The sequence below is a fragment of the Lepisosteus platostomus genome, chromosome 24 (assembly GCF_059453375.1).
Source record: "Lepisosteus platostomus isolate fLepPlt1 chromosome 24, fLepPlt1.hap1, whole genome shotgun sequence".
NCBI lineage: Eukaryota > Metazoa > Chordata > Actinopteri > Semionotiformes > Lepisosteidae > Lepisosteus > Lepisosteus platostomus.
In genome coordinates this window covers 17,297,332-17,324,951 of record NC_142634.1, presented here as the reverse complement: position 1 = coordinate 17,324,951, position 27,620 = coordinate 17,297,332, and the positions used below count along the sequence as shown (strand labels likewise).

At 43.8% G+C, this 27,620-nt stretch overlaps 1 protein-coding gene across 1 annotated transcript in view; it reads right to left on the bottom strand.

Moving 5' to 3' along the window:
* tbc1d10ab (TBC1 domain family, member 10Ab) overlaps positions 1-25,998 on the bottom strand; it is a 39,481-nt gene extending 13,483 nt beyond the window's left edge. The window contains exons 1-2 of the mRNA XM_088618438.1: positions 24,668-25,998; positions 2,013-2,112 (exon numbers count right to left, since the gene is read on the bottom strand). Of these exons, the coding sequence (XP_088474564.1) occupies positions 2,013-2,112; positions 24,668-24,855 (288 nt within the window). The 5' untranslated portion in view covers positions 24,856-25,998. The remainder of the gene's footprint in view (positions 1-2,012; positions 2,113-24,667) is intronic.
* Between the last annotated feature and the right edge of the window lie 1,622 nt (positions 25,999-27,620).

The following is a 27,620-nucleotide window of genomic DNA, read 5'->3' as shown; positions in this document are numbered from 1 at the left end:
GACACTTCGCCCTTCAGCACGGACGCCGAGGTAGAGCAGGGCAGTTTCAAAGCAAGCGGGGCTCTTTTTAGCACTTCAGCAAGGTGCCTAAAGACAAATCATTCCATCCCCTGCACGGCCCTGTGGCTCAGGATCTGCACCTGTGGCTGGAGGGCTGCCGGCTCAAATCCCGCTGCTGGCAGAGGAATCCTTCTCCGTTGGGCCCCTGAGCAAGGCCCTTAACCCCACCTGCTCCAGGGGTGCCGTCTAAATGGCTGACCCCTGCACTCTGACCCCCAGCTTCTCTCTCTCTCTGTCTGTGTGTCTCATGGAGAGCAAGCTGGGGTATGTGAAAAGACAAATTCCAAATGCAAGAAATTGTATATGCCCAACAAAGTGATCTTTAGTCATTCAACAGAACTGGAGGAAGAAATTTGACCTGAAGGGTCGATACACCAAAACCTATCACATGTTTCTCCAAATACAAGTTTTATTGTTTGTGCCTAAACTTTTCCAGGAAATTTACAAAATTTTCCAAAGGTTTCCAGCTCCAAGTGTGTCTCGCTTCTTTCACACTCCAGTAAAATCCTCTTGATATCCCAGAGTTCCATAATCAGGTTCTTACAGGATTGCTCTTTGCTTTACTTGCAGTCTGCAATGCGAGTCTAATAAGGGACAGTAGCTTCCAATTCATCTCTTGCATTTACACTGAAGTTTTCATCTGGAAGGACCTCAAAGGTTCTTTATATAGAAGAGAAATCCAACTTCATTCAGCTTTCTGGGTGATGGGTTTGCTATTGCGAACCAGCAACCTCAGTAGACAGACGATTAGGAGGAGACGGAGAAATTGCTTAGGAAAAAGGTAACAAGGCCAGAGTGAATGTAGCCAGGAAAACATGATTCATACCCCCATTCATACTAACAGCGCCATGTGATCCAAAGAATGGAGTTTTAGTTACTTCTAGCAAAAGATTCTTGAAAGAACAACTTTAAAAAAAGCCTGTGTATGTCTGGTCCTTTCTTTTTCTTACCTTTACACATTTCAAAATGAAGTTTTTCAAAGCATATATACAGAGCAATGGGAGCCTGTAACTTTTACGTTAAGCACGCAAACAGCGAGAAGGAATTATAGAAAAGCGCATTTTCATCATCTTCAGAGAAAGACCGACCGCACTGATATATACAAACTGGAGGCTTCTCTACATAGGACAAAAGTAGCAGTAAATCCTGACTGACACACAGTGATCTGTTACAGAAATGGGGGAAGTCAAACCCTATAAATGATTCCCATCAAAGACCAATTAAAGTTCATGTTTCTGTTTCCTATAGCGTTTTTGTGATCTGGAATTTAACTTGAGACTCTAGTTTAGTCTTGTTAGTAAGGCTGTTCCCAATGTGTCACTATTCTGTGGGAACTGGCATTTGTTACACAAAAGATTTACTAAGCACACCAGGTTCCAAGCATGCCCAAACTTGGTCAGGCCTTAGCTGTGTAAATGAGAAGCTGTGCAGAGGTGATGTCAGCTTCTAATATAGACTTTGGTTAAAGTTTTCTAATAAGTGAATATGTTGAAATGCCACCCACTCAGTCAGCAAGAGAACCATTGTTTGTGGGCGGGGGAAAAAATAAAAAGAGATGCGTTGCCTATACTTGTTCCCATCCAGAACGCAGGGGGAAATAAAAGTGTCCACAATGCACTGAAATGGGTTTCGCAGAAGAACACCTCGTAGGTCATCATGCACCTTTCAAAAACAACATGTCAGATGAAGACAGACCACAAAAACAGGGTCACTGCAAGCTCACAGGCTCCTTGCCAACCTCAGAGGTGGCTCCTGGGTGCTTGGCAGAGGATACCCTTGGCAAACAATCCCACCCATTCCCTAACAGCCACAGTCCGCTTCTGATGTAGACCACTTCCAAACCCCTGATGAAGTGAAGGCCTTCCCCCCCGTGCTGGCACGACATGGCACACATGACCCTGCTGGGCCACCACGCCCCCAGTACATGGTGGGGAGGTGCTGTAGGTTCTCACCTTCTTGTGCCTCTTGGCCATCCACTTGTCCCAGTTGTTCAGCATGTCCAACCACTTGGCCTCTCTCTGTCTCAGCACCTCGGGAGGGACTTCCTGCTCTCTGAAAGAGGAAGAAAAGAAACCTGAAACACAATCCCTTTCATTTTTTTCCCCCCAGATCAGCCTCTAAAATGCTGAGCCCCCACACCACAAAGTTTTCAGTTTTCAAACAGTATAGATGGATTTCCATACCCTTGTTGAAGAAATCCTTCTCAATAAATCAAAAGAGACTTGATACTTCATAATGATCGCTAGGCTATCCAGACATATTGTACATTTTTAAACTGAACAACATCTACACATAACTACAGTTTTGGGAAATGATCCTACTGTAACAATGTTAATGCTTTTCAGTATTATGTCACTGGCACCTAGATTGCAATTAATGAGGACTTCCTATTTAAGTGGACTGCATAAAGAGCTTCTAAAACAGCTTCAAAGGGCAGTAAAGACTCTGTGATGTCATTTTCAACTGCATTGTTCCATAAAGGTCTCTGCTTTATGTTTACATTATCTTTGTCATCCCCATGATTCAGTCATGAAATAACAGGGCCAGCTTTCTGTCAGCAGGACAGTTTTACAGCTGTATGTCAGATTGCAGTTTTAAGGGAAGATCAGTGAGAAAGCAGACGAAGTAGAACACTCATCTCCAGAACTTCCTTGTATCATATCCGGAGGAGTTACAAATCCTCATGAGGTTTGCCCATACTATGTAAATACTGTACATACACAGTACAATATTGTATTGGACGTAGTGTATAAAAACAAAATTAAGGAGGCCCTACGTATGCATGGAAACTTTCAAGGTTTTTAAGGGATTTTTTATGCAAGTTTTTTTTTTCAGTTTAAAAAAAGTCCCATCATGGCAACAAGCAGCTTGTACTGGGAGGGACAGTACTGTACTAACAATTTGTAGCTTACAGTAACTGCAGCCAAGCCAAGTGTGTAAGCACTGGCAACTCCCTTTGTGTCTGCTACGGGCCTTGACTGCAGGTCTGGGCTATAACAGCAGGATTTGCTCAGCCCAGGCTCTCATTAAATGGTGCCAAGTTGCACAAGCACTGTAATTTTCAGAAGACAGGCCAATGCACTGCAAGTCTCCACCTTAAAACAGGGTTTCTGTATCCTTAATTGGTGGGACTTCAGCTAGAATTGGAAACTGAATGCACTGGAAGTTTTCACTTTCTTAAATTTGATCAATTCAGTGTTATTTTGTGGTCTTAATGTGTAGGAGATTTCAAATCAGAAAAGCTCTAGCGGACCAGACTTTGCTAGCCTGGGTGTGGAGTATGTCAAACTGACTGACTACAGCTCCTTGACTGGAGGCACAAAACTGGTTCGAGAGGCCAGCAAGATGCACTTGGCTAAGATTCCTGTAAGGCACCGTGTGTGAAAGATGAATATGGCTCTGGTAGGTGGGTGTGACTAAACATCGTGTTCAAAGGGATTTTACATTGCTTGCCTCCTCCCGTTCGTTCTCATGCTCCAGAGAACACAAAAGCAGAAAATAAGCAGTCATTTGATAAATTGGGCTGTCTTAACCACATGTATCAATTACACTTGTTCACCACTAACGTACGTGAAAGATGTTTAAATTCCACACTGCACTAACAACAAGGGGCTATTCTGGTCCTTCTGCAACTGATTATTTGTAAGATATTTTCACATCAACTCAGCCACTAGACACTTAATACTTAAAACACAAAAAATCTAATATACTTGTGCTCCAGCCTCTTCCAAGAAAAATCAGCAAGCTGTTAAGAGTCACACGCCAACACACACAGTATGTAAAACTGCTTCTTTAAAACTGACAAGACAACAGTAAATTTCGCTGGGTCGGCGGACGGCAAAGAGGAAGTCCTGGCTCTGAAACAGGATGTTGTTCTGGAGGCTGAGAAACACAAGCTGTTTCCTCCAGTGCCACCCTCAGTCTCTACAGAGCGGTCAGCCGGATCACTGACTGCTGGCCTGTTTGGAAAACAACACCTCATCTTCTGACTAGCAGAACAGCAGCTTAGCTTGTTAACTGAAAAAAAATGAAGTTGGCCAATAACATTTTCCCCACCAGATTCACTCAGCAAATGCAGCGCCTGTAACCTATTGCTTGACAGAAAAGGGAGGGGACTAAATTAATTCTGTCTCTGTTTTGACAAATCGGGGATGAGTATATTCTGCAACAAGCAGTTTATCAAGCCTGAGTGAGACCGTGACTTGGAACATGCAAAAAGAGGAGGAGACTGTTCTATCTCAGAGCGCCTTGACACTGATATCTGTGAAAGAGTTTGTCACTGTTCCTCAGGGGACTACAGCGTGATGCACAAAGGAGTCCTGCAGCAATAAGATAAAGTCCAGGCAAGAAGCAAGCAACGAAAGAGAGGAGCTAAAAAAACCCTAAAGTGACCTTTTCATTAGAGCAAGCGGCTCTGATCTGGCAATAACAAAAGGCCACTAGTGATCGTTCATTAACTTTTTTATACAGGACCTGTATGTGGGGTACTTTACCTCAAACTAATTTACAAATAATTATCTAAATCACACATTTCCAGCATTTATTTTACTGGACCTTTGACAGACTTCTGGAAATTGTATGTTTAATACTTTCTGTTCTGGATGTAGAATGCAAAATATAGCTCATCTAATGCTAATTCAATTCTATCAGAAGGCTTAACAAAATTAAGAGAGATTATGGCCAGCAATGTATACCCGTGAGCTTTTCTAATCAGCACTGGAATTGGCCACATTACAACTTAACAGTCCATGACAAGAAACCCGAGACAAACCTGTCATACCTGTTTGGCATATATATATGAATGAAATATGAATTTCTACCAGTATGTGCAATTCCGACCAGTAATCAGTTACAAATTTGACTGTTTTGCTGGGTAATATGAACCCATTAGAATAATAAGGACCTGGAAATGCTAGGCTGGAATGGCAAATGTGACTGTAAAAGAACAAACTGTTCTTTTAGTCCTTGTTGACAATACAGAACATATTTTTTTCAATGAAGGGTCGGATATCATAACTTTGTTATAAAGTCGATCTTGGAAAATTAATATGACCAAACCTTTCATTTATTATTCCCCATGTCCTTGTCCTAGATTTGTCATAATAGCATTTCATGATTGTTCTGTAGAGGTTATGGAGAATTTTAAATAAACATTCAGAGGTTCAGTTACACTGAGAATATAGATTATGTTTTTATTTAAGCAAATCGTAGGCTGTTTTTAATCTGAAGGCCAAAACCAAAATGTCCTAGAGATGTCCTTCTATTCTTAACAAGGCTTTTATCTTTGCATTTAATATGACAGTGTCGTACGGACATCGGGGGGTGAAGGGTAGAATCAAACTGTTCTAGGATTGCGAGATGCTCTTCCACTGTCCTCTGTTTGTAGTCCTCCCATCAGGCAGAGAGTTTATGGTGCCAAAGTCAAGCAAAGGCATTTAGAAAAAAGTCCTTTGGCCCCTGTGCAATAAAACTGCTTAATGAAGGTATTTAAATAGTAGTTTAACTACCACTTCCAGTTATTTACTTATCTGGCATCTACCATTGTTATGATTTAATGCACCTGTATGTGATTTTTACGTTTGGCTTGGTGTGTTCAATGTTTCATTTTCTTCTTATGGGAGGAGACAGACACAAATGTCCACAGTTAATAAAGTATCCATCCATAATTCTGAGAAAGGCTTTAAGCCACCGGCTTTTGAAATAATGGCCTATAATGGCCAACTCTAATTAGGCCCTCATCTGATTCTTTGTCTCAGTGTTGTCTTGTAGAACATTCTTTATGGCCATTAGACTTTGGGGAGTTTTCCTGGAAGCGATGTTTTGGCTTCCTCCTGGCGATCTCCAGAGATATATAAATAGAAGAGAGTCACGCTTACCCACATGTTCAGATGAAAGCCACAATGCTGTCCACATTAAGGGCAACAATAATAAAAGAAAACCGACTAAACCCAATGGAAAAAAGTATTGAGTTTACACTATGGTGCTACTAAGGATTGAATTAAAAAGGTTTAATAGTCATTTTCTTTAGGCTTTCAAGCTTTTGAGTTAAAGGCTTATAGTGACTTTTCAGTATTCCTGATATCCAGCTTCATCCTCATTATGCATTTGTATTTTCCGTCAGATACAGATTCACACTACTCTGCAGTGTTTAAGTTTCCCCCAAGCCGACTGCCTTCCACATGTGACTGAGAACTGAACCGAGCCCCTGTCAAGATCCTGCCGAAATGAACGCGCTCGGAGACAAGGCTGCACACAGCCAAGCAACCCCCAGCTGTACCAGACAACTACACAAGTCCAGGCGGCTGGAGGGAAAAGGTCACAGAAATGTAGAAGGAAACTCTACAAATGCAGCCAGTACAGAAAGAAACGCTACAATCATCCTCTTATAGTGTTCATCTCCCCTTCTCTCCCTTTCATATAGCTCACTGATCATGTTCAAAATGTCAGATATCCATATCAGTTCCATGAGGAGCTTTCACCACTCGGTGTTCTGTCACATTAAAACAAATCACCTGTTTTTCCACAACACAGCTACAAAACAAGGCTCAGAGGTATGGCGTTCCCTCTTCCTCCCTATGGTGCATTCCGAGGAGCTTCTCAAGAGAGTACAGGGCCAACGCACACTTTAATCATGACTAATAGCTGAAATACAGGGCAAGTTCATAGTTTAAGGAGCCTCATTCTACTCCGTTATTGTAAGTAGAGAAACAGAGATCCTACCGCAAGTCACCCCTCAGTATTTTCTCCCAGATGATGAGGAATGTAATGACGGTTGATATCATTATCTCCATGTACTACAGTCACTGCCGGCTGACAAGCTGATGAACTGCTGCGCCATCATGAAGGACTGGGTGAAGTACGCTTACTGCTCAACTGCATCATTGTTTTGTCCACGTGTTTTAAAACACGCAGTGCTCCACACGGCTCTTGCGCCTAAACGTTAAAGCCCTCTCTGTCAATCAGTCTGGCACAAGATAAAAAGATAATCTACATGTTAAATCTGGTTGTGATTTTGCCCATTATCTCAAGGAACAATGCATAAGAATGTAATTAGCCAAAACAAAGTTTATGATGACTGCATAGTGAACTGGGAAGAAAAGTCTTTGTTCATTTCTTCATTCAGGATGAGTTTAGACCTCCCTCAACTTTAAAGATTTTTCTACAGAACCTTGTAATTCCATCAGATTACAGCTAATTGTCTAGTAAAATAAACCCAATTCCAGCACAGAAGGTTCTTATATAGAGCCAAAGCTCATTCAACCGTTTACTTTGTGTCTCCTCGATATTGACTGTGACATGTTCGAGTCTCATTTAAAGAAACAAAACTTGGTTATAACAAACGGTGGTTATACTTGTGCACATCTGTCATTCATTCTGTCTAGTCAAATGGTACTCGTTCTTGAATTTTCCTTGAAAGAATGAAATAGAAAGTGAAAATATCCCACAGGCAAAAGCGAAAAAAAGTTCATCTGGCAACCTCATCTTCAAGCAACATTTAAGACACTTTGAGAACTTTTACATTTTACTGGGGAAATTTATATTGAACAATGCCATGTGCACTTGAAAACCGTGTTTAAATATACAGCTTACTGATTTACAGGGCAATAAAACAAACTGGCCTCTCAAAGGCTTGCAACAGGGAACTGGGGAGTGAGCCTCAGACATTTAGCGCCAATCTTGCTCCAAATTGAATAAGCACTTCAAAAAAACAGGGCACATCACTCCATTTGGAACTCTTCCCCGCCATCTGCTCATCTGATTACAGTGTGCAGTGCTGGATCTTAAACCAGTGTAAAACAGGAAGCAGGAAAATATGGGGCACAGGAGATGATTTAGAGGCTTTGTGCAGCCAATCAAGCCATGTTTTCAGTTCTCACTTTCTTTCCAAGCGGAAGGTTAGCCATGTCCAGCACACCTCCGAAGCAAATAAATGGGACAGAAGTCAGGCTGCATCGGACTGGCTCCCTGCTTCGTTTTCCTTCAACAGGTGCAGAGCTCTTTGCAAGAATACAGACAAGGAGACTACAGCCACATGGAAACATTCAAACAAAGCGGCTTTAATATGAACCACATTAAGCAGCGCCGCGATCAAAAGAAAAAGGAAACGACTGAATCTCGAGTCGACATCAAAGGCCGGTTTCGGGAGTGTTAAAGGAAGTGCAAGCAGCTCTACGTGGGTCTGTGTGGCAAGTGCGGGGGGGCACTTCCTTATGTCTTTGCTGGAGGCGTTCGTTCCAGTTCACCTCCAATTCAGGGTCCCAGTGGAGCTGCAGCCTGTCCTGGCAAGCAGCTAGAACCATGGACAGGATACCATCCCATCGCACAGACACCACAGCCTGGCTTCCCGGAAGCCAGTTACATTACCAGTATGTTTTTGGACTGTGGGAGGAAAGTAGAGAGCTCCCCAGATCTGGTATAGAGCCCAGGGCCCGGGCACTGCGAGGCAGCAATGCTGACCACTGCGCCACGGCGCTGCCCCACATTAGAACATTTTATTCCTAACCTTTCATTAACTAAACGGCATCGTACAGTTGGTTTCAAGAGACTGGTGGTTCCATTTAAGAATGTGATCAGCTCAAACCCTTTCAATCCCAGCTCCTTCAAACACCCTCCGTCTGGGCGCAGCGTGCAAGCCGAGGCAGTCCTGAACCTGCCACACTACAGCACAACAGGAGCCAATGCTGGAGAGGTCAGGGGACTGAACTGCACAGAATCCTGGCAGTGAGTGTGGAATGGGTGGCCTGACAGGCATGTTAATTACATCCTCTGCCATCGGGCTGGAGTATAAAACAAAACTAGTTGTCAATTCCACCTTAATCTGTCACTAATTGGCTAATAAGATGATACCTGATTGGACTGGCCTTTCCCTTTTTTTTCTTCCAAGTGACTGTTAGACTCTTTCTTTCTCCTTTAGTTTTACTTCTTTTTGCGAGGGAAGATTTGTGAGCGATGTTGGAAGGGGGATCAGAAATGCTGTATCTTTCCTTCTCATAAATTCTGCTCAGACCAAACACTGTACCGGCAATGTACGTGTTCTGTAATATTACTTTAATAACTGTAACTTTGCACCATGTATTTTTGTTAGTTTAAAAAACAAAGATACATGTCAAAAACGAATTGTCAATTATAAAGACTAATATTAAAGAGTAATTTTCTATCAGTATAGAAACAGCTTTTAACAAGCTCCTAGTCCTTGCATTCTGTTCCCTGAGCTGAGTCTGAAAAGTACAAGGCTAGAAACAAGGGCACATCTTCTCTCGAGACATGCAGGACTTCAGCGGAACAAAGTATGTTTGACACAAACGACACCAATGTAAATGTTACAGATAACTGAAAGGTGTTTGACATCTTAGTAACCATCTCCAAGCCTGGAGGTTAAGAGCTCCCTCCTGATAAACTAATGCCAAAGAGCAAGTGCTCTTGTGAAAACTGTTTAACATCAGGAAACAAGAAGGTTAATCAAATAATCAATACATGGGAAGTACAAAGCCCTTCAATCCTGCTGTTTATTTTATTCCTCCAGAGCTTGATGGTTTATCCTCGCCTAACCCCCTTGAGCACACATTTAATGAGAGAAAAGACTATTTCCTTAAATGCTCAGAAGCAGCAAGCTGGACGTCACCTCAAAACCATTTTCTTGGCAGATGCAGAGCACAGAGAGGAAAACAACACAATATGCAAAAAGAAGCCATGACAGTCGCCATGAGGTCAGCTGTGAGAGGTGAGAGGCACATTCTAAACCTCTCCAGTCTCCCACAAGCAGGGCCAGAGAAGGAATATGGTGGTTTCACAAAAGACAAAACCTGCAAGATTGCTCTCCAGGTTACATTCCATGCCAGCTGGACTAGATACGTCGCTGGTGGACACAACGAGGTCTAAACCAAAATACTCAGGACCTGGTCACACTTTTGCACAATGCCCAGAAATGGCACACAGTGACTTCATCATTTCTGGATGCTTCCCATAGTGCTTCCCATTGCAAGCAGTAGCTACTAGTTTACTCTGCCTGCCAGGGCACACAGTTAACACCTAACATAGGTTTCAGTAACCGTTATAAAGCAAGAAACAAATGTATTGCAAACTTACTGTATATACACCTACATATCTCCACAAGTGATAATGCCACAGAAATCAAATGAATATTGACATGACCTAACTTAGACTCTGAAGTGGGGGAGACCTTGAATTCATCAAGATCGCATGTGGAGCACATGGAAACTCCCACTGCATTGCAGTGTGATCTATATCAAGATTTATAAGGAGCAAAGCTCTTCAAAACTGCACTCCTTATACATTAATTGGGGCTCTTTTTTGGAGGCAAAATTACTAAAAGATAATTAGCCAGCCTTGTGAGGAACTATAGCCCTTTAAGAATGGTGATGTTTAGACTGCCCACCCACAGACTTCTTGACTGTCAACCACAGCTTTGCCTTCTTATCCTCTTACATACTGTACACTATGGGCTTCAAAACCTCAAACCAGCCCCCCCAATAAATATAAAAATGGATCACATAAACCATGAAGCATGAAGTGAGCTGAAACAGTTCCAAGTTAGATAATGGGCTAAAAGAAAACAGGCAAAGTCCTGCTGCAGCTATTCCACCCAGGAACTGCTGTCTGCAGCATGTGCTCAGATTAACCCTATTTAATGGTTAAGCAGGTTTAATTCCAGATCATGTGCCCTGAAGTATAAGGATCTCCCTTTCTCTGTCTCTAAATAAGGACTGAACAGTGGACAAAAAAGGTTCATCTTCATTCACTTCTTTGGAGAAAGTTTTACTCCAGGTCTTCTCAAATCCCCTTTGTTGCAGCTATTTTCTTGCAACAGACGGCGATAAATGATAAACTTCAGTTAACAATCAGTTAACACTATGTGGTTTCGTTTTAAAAAGTTACTGAAATGAAGGACAGACTACCTTGACAAAAGGAAAGGTTTTCAAAATGCAGCCTGATAAATTATAAACACAAGCGCCACATTTCAGACCTGCCTTGCAAAGAAAACAAATTTTAAATTTTAAAAAAATATATAACTGCATTTACAAAATGAAAAACAACGGCATGTTATGGACACACCACACTAGGTGAATTATGGCTCTTTAAAGTGAAGGAATCCTTTGCCGCACTGTTTTCTAGGAAAAACAGTATCTGAAAGTCCGTTTTAACTTTTTGTTTAAGCACATTAAGCATGATTTTTTTCTTTAAGCTCACTTCCATAGCAGTGCACTTGCTGTCCACATCTGTTTATAACTGTTAATGATGACAATCTGGTTATGTTTGGTATAAAATATTGGGTATGTTTGGTATGTCATGTCTGCAAAAATGAAGGCTGCATGCTGATTAAGTACAATATGATGAAGTCAGAAAGGTCCTTTAGCCTCAGCTTCAGTCCTTTCAGAAATCTGCCTGTCTTTTTTTTTTTCTTATCCCCACTCAGGTACATCCAAATTAATAGCAGGCTTCAAGGCTGGCTGGTTAACTTGCAAGCAAACATCAGCAACGCAGAATACCTTCCCAAAAACAGGAAGTGACACACAGATAGAGCCCCCACCCTGAAAAGCAAACCCTACTTTACCCCTGCATCCTGTTCACCCGTCCACACGCCCGCTGAGAGGCTCCCAGTCAGCAGACAGGTTCACTTAGTCCCTGTAGCTGTGTGCTCCGCTGGCAGGCTTTGATCATGGAAAACAGCTTCACACACATCAATCGACTATTAAGCCAATATGCAACAAAGATTTCCTGCCCCTGTACCCTGACTGCAAGGCAAAGCAATGCCTGATAGAGGCTTTTACAGGCCTCAAACATAGCTTAAACCAATGGGCGAGTTAGTCAAGACGTCAACTGCTGTAGAACCTACACAACCTATTTTGCACACTGTTTAAATTACACCTATTGTCTTACAAATAGCAAAATGAATTCATATCTTACTGACCAACAAAAAGAAAACAAGAACCATACAGAACTCAGAATAGCAAAGGCAGCAAGACTACAATCTTGGGTTCAATTTCTACCCTTGAAAACAGACAAATTGACAAAGTTAAAGCAACTGAACTCTGGCATTAACAGAGGAAAATACAGCAGTATGCTTCCTTCAGACATTTTCACAGGACGCAACATAAGCTAAAATGTCATGAAACCTTTTTGTTAGGAGGAAATTCTTTCTAATGACCAACTGAACTATAGGACATGAAGATACCAGGCATGTTTCAATAATTCACTAAAAAAAATCATAGCCCAGTTACGGTTCGAGGTAGTGGCAAGTTACATGGTCTGCTCTTTAAAACACTGATTTCTGTACACTAATCTCCTTGAAAATAACAGCTAATGTCATTCGTCCCTTCGTTTTCGTGCTCACTCAGATTACAGATAATCAGAAATGAGTGATAAAGCTCAAATCACAGAGCTCGTCTGATTTCTAACAAAGGCTGGGAAGATAAAAATAGAACCTATTTTGCAACCTGTTTAAATTACACCTATTGTCTTACAAACATAGCAACTTGAACAAATACCTATTTTTAACGGAATATGACACTGGGTGGTATATCATATTGTGCTGGGTATCAAAGTTCAGCTACAATAGCAGTTCACATCTTGACTGAAGACCTCAAGGTCTAACTCAGACAGCTTAAAACTCTGGGTATGTCTGAGGTATTAGCATAGATGTAGGTAGGCAAAGAAATAGATAATTAAGGATGTCATCATCTGAAAATCAGGATGATTTACTGTGGTTTATTAACTTCACAGTAAATCTTCCATAAGAAAGAATAAATATTTAACAGCCCATCAAGTGCAGTCTAAAGGGAGGCAAAGGACAGAGAAACAGGAAAGAGGAGGCAGTGAGGGAGACGGAGAGAGAAGAAGAAATATCACCCTCTTCTTCCTCAGAACTTATCAAATGAGAGAGGACCTTGATCTGATCAGTCCTGGAGACCAGACTGTGACTAGGTATTCTGAACATTACGACAGACGGCTCACTGTGCTATGTATTTTAGCAAATTCTGGTTTTCTGCACTGTAAAATCCTCAGAACAAAGGCACACTCCTAGTCTGGAGAAGCATTTGTTTGGCATCCAGGTAGTGGGGAGTGAGATTCAGTTCCAGGTGGTAGCAGGTTTAATTTCTCTTTCTGACTTGTTTTTAGGTTAGTTACAGAATTCTGGGTTTCTAGGTCTGTAGGAACACAGGTTTCTGAAACGCTTAAGACTTGTACGTACTCCTTATCGTTTTGTATTGCGCAGTCATGTTGTGTTAACAAATATTTGTCTGGACAAGTCTCACTCAGGACAGAGCTGTGCTAGAGAATAAAAAGAACCCGTGTGCCATTCTTCACATGCCTCACATTTTATTTAGCACGCGGTTATTTCCTGAACCCGCTAGCTTGTAACAATAGGAAAGCAATCCTCCTCATCAGAGCTCCGGCCAAATGGCAAAAGCAGGACAGCACTGCTTCCACTGCATCGCGACGTGGCACAGCACAGACATGGCCACCTTTCCCATCTGCAGCATTCACATGAAGCAGCACATTTCATTAACGCGTGGGAAGGAGGAGTACACTTCTCTGCCACAGCATCTAATTAATGGCCCGCTCCACACTCAACACGAGCTCAGCCCCATTTCCACATCACCAACATGCAGCCGGCAAGTGTATAAGCACACAGGTACACAGCTTAACAGCAGCGAGTCAACAGCCCTTTCAGATGTGCTCTTGGTAAACCGCGAGGAGCGGACGCACAGAAACATGCAGCATGAGGCACAAAGGCTTCTCCTCCATATTTACTGCTGGTCTGCAAGCACCAGTGTTTCCAGCGCTGGAGCTGAAGGAATTAGAAAAGCCCCGCCTGGATGATGTGACGGCAGCCAGAGCGCACCAGTACACTCACCACACCAGCTATCAATGGGGAGAAGAACTGTCATGAAGCCAATTCCGTGAGCATTCAATAGAGAGTATTTTTATCCCAATTATCCCTTAGTTAGGGTGTGGACTTCATTAGTTCAGATGCGTTGCGAAAAACCCTCAAACTCAAGGATCATGGAAATAGAAGACGCAAGGTGTCTCTTGCCTTTGTCCGAAACGCACATTAGCACACAGCATGTACATGGGGGACAACTTACAGAAACTACACAGCATGTCTTTAAGCTGTAGGAGGAAACTGATGCATCTGCCATCTGCCAACTTCTACAAGGCTGGGAGAGAACATGTGAACTCCACACACAGCCCCAGACCTGAATCAAATGCCAGTAGTGCCACTTGCCTGCCAATCTGGAAACAGCACAGCACAGCAGCACTAGTGAAGATAATCAAATGAGATCTTGACATTCATGAAGCAGTGGTAAAGTTGCTTTCCTTATACTGTACATATCGACACGTCTTTAAACAGACGTGTTTAAACTCCTGGCTGGCGGGGCTCTCGGCAGGCTGCAGAAAGGCCTCAGTGGGGCTGCCGTCACGGTGCGCCTTGGAGGAAGCATTTCTGCAGCAGCTTCAATCACTGGCAGACATGCCATAAACAGCATGTGGCAATATTTTATCCAATATTTTGGGAACCCTCTGCAATGGACTGGCGTCCAGCCCAGAGTGTATCCTGCCTTGTGCCTGTTGCCTGCTGGGGTTGGCCTTAGCTCCCCCGCGACTCCACAGTGGATGATGTGATAAGAAAGCTCATGGTTAGATTTTGGAAACCCAGCTACTTTTCATTTTCCTCCACTAAGTCAAGGTTTATATTTCTTCCAAAAGAGCTGGGAAGCCAACACTGGAGTCCTAGCTAAATCCCACTCTAGGCTTGTACAGCCGGGCCTCCTCCCTGACACGTGGGCGCTGCTCTTCAGCAGATGATGGCTGAGGAAGAGCTGGGTTTCCTGCAGTCCTGTACAGGCTAGATGGGCCTCCTGGCCAAACACAATAACCTCAGACAAACGTAGACAAGAACCCATAGTGAAATACTGGTCCACTGACAGCGTGATAACTTCCCAGCCAGCATCTGCGATAGTACGTAATCGCAGAGCTCTTAAATCTCACACCTGCGTCTGAAAATCTCACGTATTAGCATCAGGTCTAGGTTGATTGGAAAAAATTTAAGTAATGAGCATACAATTTTGAAATTGTTTGTCAAGACTTGCGATTCTGGCCTCAGTTTTTTCCTGCAGGAAACCCCGATGAGGCTCCCCTCCTGTATTTAACATGCTTTGAGATATTTTGGGATTGAAAGCACTAAATAAATACAAAGACTTTCTATTACAATTATCTACGCACCAAGGGAATGTTTCCCATTAGGCTTCAGTGCCAGCCCTCGCCAGTGACGCACGGAAAGTTGTCTATCAGGTTTCAGCCTGTTTTGAAACTAGCCTGGAGATTCTTCCATTTTAATAGGAGTGTTGCTGTTATGATGAAATTCAACAAGCACTTGCCAAGATCAAGTGCAGTAAACAGAATCCCATTGCTCATCAGGCTGGGATCTATAACTGCCTATTATGCACCGACAGGTTACACCCTGTCTTTTACATCCCAAACAAAACAGTTTTGACTAAAGAATGCCTACATTTTTTCCTCAAGAAAATCCTGCTACTCCATCTTACTGCTGATGCGCTTCTCAACTCCCACGAAGAGATTCTTCTTCAGCAGACCCTCAAAAATGGAAATTTGATGCATTTTATCTGTTAAAATTCAGCAAAAAGTTCCTTACACCACACTTGATCGTACTGAAGAATTTTTTTTTTAAGGAAATGACTCAAATCACAAAGCATCCCCCTGAAAACTATGATTCTACATGACAGTTGGTTTCCATTTCAGTCAGCGAAGGAATTGAAAGTAGGCGACTTTTACAGCCATGAGGCCCTGGTCCCTCCCCATCTCCAGACAAGCAGCGTTTCTGTTCGCCATTCCAGACGGAAAGAGATTTTGTTTAAAATATAAAACTAAACAGCTCTTTTGTAGCAGCCAGATGGCATTTTAGCCTGTGTCTTGGCTATAATTAGCTAAGCTAGCAGATCTCTGGGACTGTAATTAAGAGATGAAAACTGCCTAATAAGAGGCTACAGACATTATAGGCCTCCCTACCACAACGAAGCATAAAACAGTTCTGTACACAGGGTCAGCAATAAAGTGGTCTGTTCTCATATCTGCTGAGAAACCTCTCTGCTGATGATCTGAAAAGCGTGCTAACGTAAATGAACATGAACATTCGAGTAACGATTTTATTCAAGGATGGACTCGGCCTTGGGTACAACTGTGTAGCATTCTTTACTCAAGAATAAGACTATTTCCACCAGTAACCAAGAAAAGAAAAGAAGCACCAAAGAAACTACTGAACCTTTCAGAAGAAAAGCATTTTAAATACCCGTGGTGATGAGGAGTTAAAACTTTTATAGCAAATCTTCAGACTTTTAGCTATTTGGGTAATTTTCCTTTAATGAGACCAGAGCTGCGCAGTCCTGACTGTGAAAAGTAACTGGCATACTGGCCTCAAAAATCAACCCTGTCAAACTGAAGCAAACCCAAGTTCCAAACCCCTGGCACATCTGCTTTCTCCTTCTCCCTCTCACATCGGCAAAGAGCTACCAAGCACTTAGACATCAAACAGGTCGACTGGACGCCACAATCCTCATCAACCCAGTCAACCTGCTTGAAAACACTGCTCTCCTCAGCTGCCCTGGTGAAAATGTTAACCAGAAAATACTAATGTCAGGCAGGAAAAGCAATAAAAGTACAAGGGAAGTGAGTGAGGAGTGAGAGTACAGAAGTACTGTAGAATACTGGGGCCTTTTCATTTCACTCAAAATACACTACAGTAGCTGCAAACAGGACAGGGTGATGAAAAAAATCCCTCACATGTGATGTTAGAACATCTGAGTGAATGCTCAGATGTGAACAGCGTTGTTCGATTGCACAGGATCAGCTTCGCTGGGATTAAGAGACGTGGCAAATCAAGGCTGCAGTCCAGTCCGCCCGTCAGATTTCCAGCGTGCCCTCAAGTTCTCAGCAGCTCAGTTCTGCAACTGCTGTCTCAGCAGGAAGCCCTTGCAACACGAGAGCTGAAGGTGAACTAAGCTCTCACTCCCACTGTGCGCGTCTTACTCTCAGTGGGACAACCAAGTGAGGGCAAAGGACAGGCAGCATTACAAATCATTTGCACTTCCTACGATGATAGTGCACTGAAATCGGTGAATCTTTTACCATGACTGTACTGAACCCAGGCAGCCTGTGTCAATCCTATGTCAAAATGTCCAGATCATGTCAGAAGTAAACCAGATGTTTTGGAACAGTAATTGACTACTGGTATATCGTGCATTACTTCCTTGAGGACCCTCGGTCTCCATGTCCTGCTGACAACTACAGAAGTATTTCCCTGCTGATTGCATGTCCTGGCCAGAGCGGACATCTAGCGCCTGGACACATGGGTAATCTCTGGGGATAAATGAAGCAGAAGATAGCAGACTCGTGGGCAATGTACAGCTGGTATAATATGATGCCTTTATCCTAATTAATTTAGGATTAATTTAATTTCTAAGGGAAAGAATGCCTCTTTCACTGCAGCTAATGTGAGTGATCATGCCCTAACTATCAGGAAATGACTCGACAGGAACTCGAAAGAATCTCAGGTTCATCCAAAAAAATGTGGATGATCTACACTACTAGAAGAATGTTTGCTGGACAGACAGATAAAAACCATTTTGGCCACAATGAGAAATGCTTTGTGTGGTAAAACACAAACACTGCCTTCCAACAGATGAACCTCATCCCAGCCACCTAGCACAGAGGAGGGACTGGACTGGGGCTGCTTTGCTAAGCTACCATCACTGACAGAACCATGAACTCTGTGGTGGGTCATACATTCACCAGCTGAAGCAACAAGACAATGATCTTAAACATTAAAGCAGATCCACAACAGCATGGATGAAGTCTGGATCTAAACACCATTGAAATGTTATGGCAGAACTGAAACAAGTTGTTAGTGCAAGGAACCTTTTAAATGTCACCAACAAGAAGCAGTTCAATATGGAAAAACGGGCCAAAATTACTAAAAGCTGATACGAGAGACCGATAAACAGCTACAGGAACCATCTCACTGAAGTCATTGCAAGGTGGTGCCAACAGTTACTGAATCTAAAGGTTCACTTAATTAAATGAACATGAACAAACAATATCTAACATCTCGTTCTTAACCTGATTAAACGTGCATCTCTAACTTTTATTAAGACTTTCAAGAAGACCCAATTTTTCAGTATAAAATATTAGAAATATGGACTATCCTAGGGTGTTTGTGAACTTTTTCTGAGTACTAAAGGTCTCAGAGAAGGTGATTAAGCTTTTGCAAGAAATAAACAATGTAAAAGCAAAACGTATCTTAGTAACGGAAGCCAGGAATTATTGAACCAAACACATGAAACGCATCACTAGTGAAACCAGTAACCCAGGGGACCGTGAAGTTCATCTATATTACCACAGTCACCCCTACGGAACATAATAGACATGTAAGCTGTTCCTAAAGCTCCCCCTCATTGCATTAAGGGCAGGTTAAGGAACACAAAGACGAACTGATTACAGAGCCAAGTATTTTCTTTATAAAAAATTCATGCTTCCTTCCTTCTATGGGGCTTCTACAGTAATCGGAGCCAAGCTATAAAATCTGAACCTTTTCCTAGTTTTCAGAAGAAAGGAGGATTTGTTTAGGATGACATTCTGAGTCACGGGCCCAACAAGAATGTATCGGAGTGTGCGTTAATCCAGCAAAAAAAAAAGTTAGATTTTTAGAGAGAGTTTCTTCAGCAAGTTCAGTTACTGCAGCTCCCACAGCAACACAAAATCTAAGCTGGAAAAAAAAAACAGATTAACCGAAAACAATACAAATAATCACACTGCATTCCAGCTGCATTTTGTCATTGCCTGGCTGGAGTGACCGATATAGTTCCTGCAACTGAACCACTACAGCTTTGCTTGATAGAAAGCACAGCAGAATTTAATGCGGATGCTGCCTGCAAGAGAAGGAAAACAAAAAACTAGACTGGAGGGGCAGTAGGGGATGTATCGTGCCTTATGCCAGGTGCTTGCTGAAACAGGCTAACCTATTCAGCTTGATTGATTGGACAAATGACAGGAGGCCACTGAGCCCATTCAGCTCTTGATATAAGCACACGTTCACCTGCCAGAGTATCAGCTAGACTCCCTCTGCTGCTGTCCTGCCTTAAATGCACTTCCCCTTAATTTTCACTCATGTCCTCTAGGCTATCTTAAATTCTGGAGTTGAAGAAGTCCATTGAATCCACTATCAATACCCCAGAGCACACAAATACGTGAAGCCATCCCCGTCACTGACTCCTTTGCTCAACGATAGAACAGATTCAGTTACTTTCCCTTCACTGTGCAAGACTAGCTCTGGCCTTCCTCTCCTCACTCGCTGTATAACAAACTAGGAAATGGAAAATGTTGCTCCTATACTTGATTGCAGTAACAGCCACCTCCTGCACTGCAAACCAGGAAGCTTATACAACCTAATGTGAAAGAGTATTTCAAAACACAATTAGGCCAGTAATTTTCTACAGGGATATAGGTTCTGCTGGTGTTGCACCAGGTCACATTTGATCCCCACTTTCAGTGGCTTTTCCCCATTTAGTGTCTTGCAAAAAAGATCATCAGGGCTCTTATCTAGCCAACTCCAAAGGATCCAGCTTTTCGCCAGCAGTCAAACCCTTTTATTTTCTCCCCACCCTGCTCCTGGTTCTTCTTTTCAGTTCATTTCCACCTTTTCCATGACTTAGCTGGCTCACATCCTCAGAATGGATCTAATCCCAAACCGCCGAACTGGAAAGACTAAGACCAACGACATCAAGCTAAAGGCAACTACAGTCAAGACCAAAGGATCTAATGCTTTTTGGTGGGGGTTAAACTTCCCACTTCAAAATAAAAAAAGTTACTTTTTTATGCAGGACACAAAGGCCTGCAGCTTGAAAGGCACCACACGTTCGGTACAAGACACGTTAGAAGTTAAGGCTGCTCAACACCTAACAGAAAAGATCACCAACAACCAAGGTCAGAACTAATGGCACATGTACAGTATACAAACCTGCCAGGACTACAAGCTCACTCAGCAGTACTTCCTGGCCATGGCAGCTGGTGCCCATCAGGTAACAGGATTCACTCTGGATCAATAACTCAGCCAAACGGAGCTGCTTCGCATGGTCAGCTTTCCCATATCGTATCACAGTTCCTCGAAAGGTAAAAAAACCCACATGGAAGACCCTCATCAAATAACGTCTTTTACTGTTTCTTCATCCCCCTCCACAGTCCTGTCATCCCCTAGAATTTTGAAATTGAAGCAAGAAATGGTATGTTGACCACAAGGCCTTCATGAAGGTTGACTTGGATGTCATGTATTTTTTTTTTGTTTTGAAAGTGATCTTCACACACTTTGCTGACAACAGCACCTTTGTGAGATATTTGAGTCAAACACAATCTGCATTTGCAGGAATGTGAAAAACAAAACAAAGTCAATGTACAGTAAATTGTTATAAATCTTGGGAGTACAAAAAAGCTAAAAATGGGTATTCTCCTCACTCATTTTTTCGGACAGAGAAATACAGGTCACCTACATCCATTAAATCCACTACTCCTGAGCACATTCCCCTGATATTCACGTACCTTTAATCACAATCCCAACTCCACCAACACCAGCCCTGGCCCTCGAGTGCCTGTGGTTTTTATGGGCAGGAGACAATCCTGCGATTGTTTTATTTTGTTTAAAAGCTAAAAAGATTTTTTCGCAAACTAGTTATGTTCTTCTGTAAGCAGCTGGGCTTCTAAAGAACAAATTATTCTTACTGTGGGAGTCTAAGAGCCACTCAAGAGTTACTTTAACACCTATGTCTCAACATCATTAACAGGTCACAGACAAACAGCTGCTTAAAAAAGAATCAAGGCAGCAACTGCTGAGTAACCAAGACAAGGAGAGAGAATTCAGTTCTGGCCACAACATTTCTTGGCAACGACGCATCAGATGCAGGCTGTTTGGAAACTGAGAAAGAATGAGCTGCAGGAATGGGCCAAGAAGTTCTCCTCGAGCAAGCAGTTTGGTGAGCAGGAACACTCAATGGGACCTCAGAGCTCAGGTGTAGCGGTGACCGGGAATGAGAACCACTTCTCAGATCCAAGCCAGCGTCTGAGCTGGGAGCTCAGAGCCCATTGTTCTCACCCTGTGGAGCTCCACTGAGTTTGCTCAGCGTGTTTGCTTTAGTAACAGGTTAAACAGAGCCAACCAATTCTGAGCTCAGACATCAAGCGCAGTATGAAAACAACCTGTTTATGAAGCAGAACTGCTTGGGCTTAACCAAGCAACAAAAACCAATGGAGGCAGGTGACTCTAAATGCTCCAACACTGGTTTACTGTCCTTAAGCCCTTATTACTTGTTTAAAAGGGCCATATTTAGCTCTTAATTGTTCTGTTACTGAAGAACCAGACATGCTCTTCTTGCCATCACAGCTGTTACACGTCAGGTTACGGTCTCAGCAGACTCCACTTTCAAAATCACTTTAACATGGCCAGTTAGGAATCGGAAAGAGGGAAGCAAAGAGACACAAAGCAGGACGTGTTTAGTTTTGTGCGTTTCTTACTGAACCTGTACCCTGTGATTGCAGTACACCTCTCTCAAGCAGCAAGCGAGGCAACCGCCAAACTAAACCCAGAGAAAAGGCATTTGCTGTAGGCCTACAACAGAACGATGTCATTTGACATAACTGTACTCCACCCATACAGACCTGCTCTGACCCAGCTTAACACAGAGCTTCTGATCGTGATGGAATTGTCCAGTCTCTCCACTACAGGTCTGCAAACACAATACGCCTTCTGTTAGGCAGGCGAGCATCTGCATCAGGGCCTACACGAGGTCAAGCCTGACTATACGCGGCCATGTTTGTGCTGCTCCACGGTACTTAGTATTGTGCCATATGCTTATTTTAATATGACAGGGCACAAAGCCACGTCATCAGGCTTTACTCAAGTTTGACCGGCGGGGTGCTCTGTGCATATCTTCACATTGTGTTACCTCCCACCACTGCCTGGACCTGAAATGCCACATACTCCAAACTGGAACATAAGAGCCTTGCGACACCTAAACAAGTCCGGCATTAATTACGGCTGTTGAGTCATTACCTCGATGTCAACACACACACACACACACACACACACACACACACACACACACACACACACACACACACACAGCAAGTCTCAACAGATTCAAGCAGTTAGGCCAGGCAAGGAAAGCTTGGACTGCGGTTTAAGATAATAATAATAATAATAAACTATTTTATATAGCGCCTTTAAAGGTGGCTTCTCAAAGCGCTTTACAGGATGACAAACAATAAATAAGAAGACTACAACAATAAATAAGAAAATTTCACAAGATAGGACACAATTATAATTACAACAATACAACAATAATAATAGAGGAGACCGTGGAAGATGGTATTAAGAAGAGCAGAGGGGTGAAGAATGGAACCAGTTAAGTAAAGGCTTTTCTGAAGAAGGTTTTGAGTCTGGATTTAAAGGAGTTTAGAGAAGGTGACTCTCTAATATCCTTGGGCAAAGAGTTCCAGAGCTTGGGGGCATGGCAGGAGAAGGCCCTGTCGCCCATACAATGTAGACGGGCTTGGGGGACAGTAAGGAGGGCAGAATTTGAAGAGCGGAGGTTGCGAGGTGGGGAGTAGGGCGATAAAAGTTCAGACAGGTATTGAGGTGCCAAGCCATGTAAAGCCTTGTAGGTGAGCATGAGGATTTTAAAGTCTACGCGGAATTTGACCGGAAGCCAGTGCAAGGACTCCAGGATAGGAGTAATGTGAACACTTGCACTAGACCTGGTCAGGATTCTGGCTGCTGAATTTTGGACATACTGCAGCTTGTTCAGAGTAGATTTAGATACCCCAGGGAGTAGAGCATTGCAGTAGTCAATTCGAGAGAATACAAATATGTTGATCAGCTTTTCAGCCACAGTTAATGATAGCATAGGGCGTAGTCTTGCGATATTTCTAAGGTGAAAAAAAGATGTTTTGACAGTATGCTGTACATGTGGGTCGAATGTTAAGCCAGAATCGAATATAACCCCAAGGTTTTTCAATTTTGATTGGACCTCAAGTACAGAGCCATCTACAGACAGGGTTACAGGACTGGCTTTACGAAGTTGATGGGGGGTACCAATAAGCATGACTTCAGTCTTGTCACAGTTAAGATGAAGGAAGTTTTGAGTCATCCAAATTTTTATGTCAGAGATGCAATTAGATAAAATAGAGACAGCCACATCAGTGTCGGGTTTAGTATGGATGTATATTTGAGTATCATCAGCGTAAAAATGAAAGCTGAGGCCATGTGATCTTAAAAGCTCACATGGCCTCAGATAAAAGATAAAAGTCCGAGTCCAAGGGGTACAGGTGGTGGAAACCGGGCGGAAGATTTCATGAACACACACCTAACAGATTCAAACGTCAAACTCTGGGACTGAGCCTCGATACTTACACAGTGCAGCTCCAAGCACAGTACAAAGCAGGAGACAATGCAATCCCATTTTCATATGGATGACTGTATGCTCAATCGTTTGTGGCACTGGATTGTAATTCAGTTCCAATGTCCAGTATCCAATTGGATTGCAATCCATTGTCACGAGCCGGAATACCTCACAAAAGAGGTTGTTTTTTTTTTAGCCCGTTTCATTTTGCGCATCGAATGCAAGATCCTGCTACGTGGACTCAAGCAACTGACGAAAGTTAGTCACCGTGTTTCTGGCCAGTTAAGTATGAATTAAAGCAACATTGACATATAATCCAAGACAACACCCAAATGTGGTAACTGGTTGCTAAGAAACCATAGAAAATCCATTATAAATACTCATCCTGTTGCAAAGAAAATGCAGTTAGAAGCCACACTCGGGTGCGACCGACTCTCAAGCATTAACAAAAACGCTTTCAGAAGCCCTACTCATTAGGAGGAGCTTCAGTGACCTTTCAGCAACCTGAGTCTTTCCTAATCTTAGCTTTGAGTCAAGGCTGCCGGAAAGCCCACACAATCCTGACAAATTAAAGAATGAGGATATCTCACACTCAGACACAACTGAGCCACAGCAACCAGAGCCTGGCCCTTGATGGCAGGCTGGTGTGCTCACCAACACAAGCCCCCTGGACAGCCCACCTCAGTCCGGAACCTCTTGCACTTCTTAGGTGTGTGCATGAGGTATACCTAACATGGCTAGCTTCAGAAGGGAAAGCAACCGCTTATAAGTCCCCCCCTTCAGTGCTTAAAAGAGTGAATTTCCGATAACGCTGAGTATCACCACCTTCCCCAGGGTGTTGCTTATTTTGCAGAGACAAGCCGCCTCTGTCGTCACCCAACTCGCGACACTTCACACACCCACGCGACACGGGGGCCACAAGGCAGAGTGCGCGACACCCACTCCCCAGCAAAACCACGGTACACGTGGGTAACGGCCTAGCCATGGGGGGGGAGTCTAACCCCCGGAATACAGGTACAAGTTTCACTGCGCTGTTGAGCGAAAGCGGACAACGCCGGATGACAACAACAACAACAGGAAGAAAATAAGGTCAATAAAATGACGTGCTCGTCATAGCTACTCACGAGTGTCCCGTGTGCTGCTGGGCTCCTCCAATAAACCCATATCTGTCCGTCTGGCGCTCCGTGTTGGCGAAGCCGTTGACCTCCGAGTCCGACCCGAAGGAGCTGCTCTCCCGTTCGGCCAGACTCTCGCTCGTCCCCCGCAGGTTCTGCGGATCGGAAGACCGCAGCCCATTCTCAGTCTTGGCCATGACACCTCACCCACACACACCCACCCTTTCCCCCTGAACCCCCAAAACCACAGCGCTGAAATAGAAGGGGGGCTCTGCACCGTCTCCACCACCCCCTTCCCCTCCCCGGCCCGGCCCGGCCCGGTTCGGCTCAGCTGCTTCCTTCTCGCGGTCCCAAGCTGTTCCTCACGTCTTCACCCCTCGCCTCACGCACAGCCCGGCCGCCCTCATTGCGCACCGAAACCCCCCGCAACGCGTTCACTTCAGTGGGCAACCGGTTAGCAACACGCCGGGAAAACGACAAGGGCGACAACAAAAAGAAAAAAAAAGCAGAATATATATGTCCGGGGCACGGAGGGGGGAGGAGGATGCGAATTTCAATTAAAAGCGCAAGAAGTTCTCGGGGCAGAAAAAAGAAATCCCAGTTAACTCCAAGTCCGCGGAAACACCATGGCTTGAGTGTCGCACGTCTTGTTTTAGAGACCCCCACAATCACGCAACTTCAGACGTGTGGTTGTCCAGAAACATTGCCGCCAGCGACGGCAACAGTGTAGCCCAGGTCCTCCCGGCCCGCTGCGCGGCGCCGAGCTCGGAGCAGCTGCACCGCCCTGCGCGCAGCAGAGCCTGCAGCTACGGGCAAGGGGTCGAGCACACGGGCAGGGCAGTCCGGCGGCTCGCCCGCACCCCCACGACAGGGAGCTTCTTTAGGATGGTTTCTCCCCCCCCGGTCTGTGAATCCCGCAGCTCTGGTCCCGAGTGGCTCCGCAGGCCGTCCTTTCGGAGCGCAGAGCCGCCCTCTCGCAGGTCCGATCGGCGCAGTCCCAACCAGCCACCGCCACCTCTTTTTTTCTGTTGTAGTTAACGCAGGGGAGGGGGAAAAATACTGGTGTTTAAATCCCCCGTGTTTACTCTCTTCCACCGTCTTCCCCAAATCCTTTCGCCTTCACAGCCCACACAGCAGGGTGGGGGAGGCAGTGACGCAGACCACCTCTCGCTGCCTTCCCGATTAATCGCCGGGCTGCTACTCTTTCTTCGCCCAAAACACAAACAAAATAATCAAACCCAACGCGTGAACACGGCGGCTTCGCCCACCCAGCTCCGTCTGCAGCTACTGTACGTTGCCCGTGGAGCCGCCCGCGCCTGCGCGGTGCCGTCCTCTCGGGGCTGGACAGACCCGCCCCAGCCGTGCGCAGGAAGCCTGTATTAGTGGATGCAGTCAGTCAGTTAAGTCTATGCTGTGCTTACCGATACCTAAAGGCCCTCAGACGACCCGGGATCTCGTGCAGATGATGCGTGGTGTTCAATGCATTTGCAACACGCCGGTCGTTGTTGTCGTCGTCATCTCCGCTCAGTCTGAAAGCAACTGCTCACTTCCCCTGTATGCTACCGAGGAGCAGCTTACTTGGGGGTTTGGAAGCGGAAGGTGTTGAGGACGTCTTTATTATCCCCCGAAGGGCAACTTGTTTTACAGCTGCAGACAATCTAAAGAAAACCCAGAGACCATACGCGTATGCAGGCAGAAGATATTCATTCGTCAAGCGAGGATATAGTCACAGGTATACACGAGAACAAAAACCTATTGGTTTTTAAAGCTTGCTCTAGCGGTATAGGATACAAGCAGAGCTTACGGTAGGGTATATTTAATTTTTCAAAGGTTTTATGATAAGTTCCTCATAAAGGTTAACCCTCTGATTGCTGGCATTGAAGGCCATGCATGTCTTCAGACTGAAAATCGATTTATGTAAACAGAAGGCACAGTTAAAGGGTGAGTGCTCAAGCTGAGGTAATGTAATTTAAGTGTTATTCAAGTTATACCAAACTAACAGGATTATTTAACACTAAATCGTAGGAGTCTTTAGGATCAAAGCATTTTGAAAAGACCAATTTCAGAACTGGGCAAGCACCTGGCAGATGACTAATGTAGACAACTGCACAGTGTTGTTTGGAATTAGTCTAAACTATAAGAAAATGCATTTGAAGATGCTACTTCTGAAGAAAATGGGTGCTTATCATCTTCAAGACATTAGGGAAACAATGGCAAACAGGATGTTAAGATAAATATTTAAGTGTGGAAGTGAAATCATGGGATATTGTTAATGTAAGGTGCACTCATAAGACATTTAGAAAATTGTGAACAGCATTGGTCACTAGAATTAAAAAATGCTGCTCTGGAATCAGCTTAGAAAAGATTAATTTTATACATTCATGAGATCAAAGAAATGGCCTATGCTCCCTTTGAGTCTTCAACAGAGAAAACTATGCGAGGACCTGATTAAAATCTTAAAAGTCCTCCGAAGCACAGACAAATTCAACCGCTGGAACTTCTTGCTCAACCACACAGGACACAGGTGTTAACTTTGGGGAACTGCATTTGAAACAGAGAAGAGGGGGCGTTGTTGACACAACAGGTTGCAGGAGGTTGGAGCAAACTATCCATGTTGTTGAAGTCGATGCTCTTCCAGCTTTCAAGATGCTGGAGATCTCAGATCAATTAGCTACTAAAAACCAAAGGAACTTCGTGGGGCCCAACAGCCTTCTCGTGTCTGTAACCATTGTTGTGTACTAGATGTCTTCTCAAAGAACACAGCCTCTTCAGAGCTTCTCTAAAATCTGTCACTCAACTTGTTTTAATATGTAACCTGTTAAAATTAATAGCACTATAGTAGCAAATGCATGAGAATAATTTACACACGTCTGCTTCCTATAAATTAGATGCAACATATTAGTTGTGATAGAATCTTTGATTAACCCGCGACTGTAACCTGAGACAATCAATTTTTTTAAAA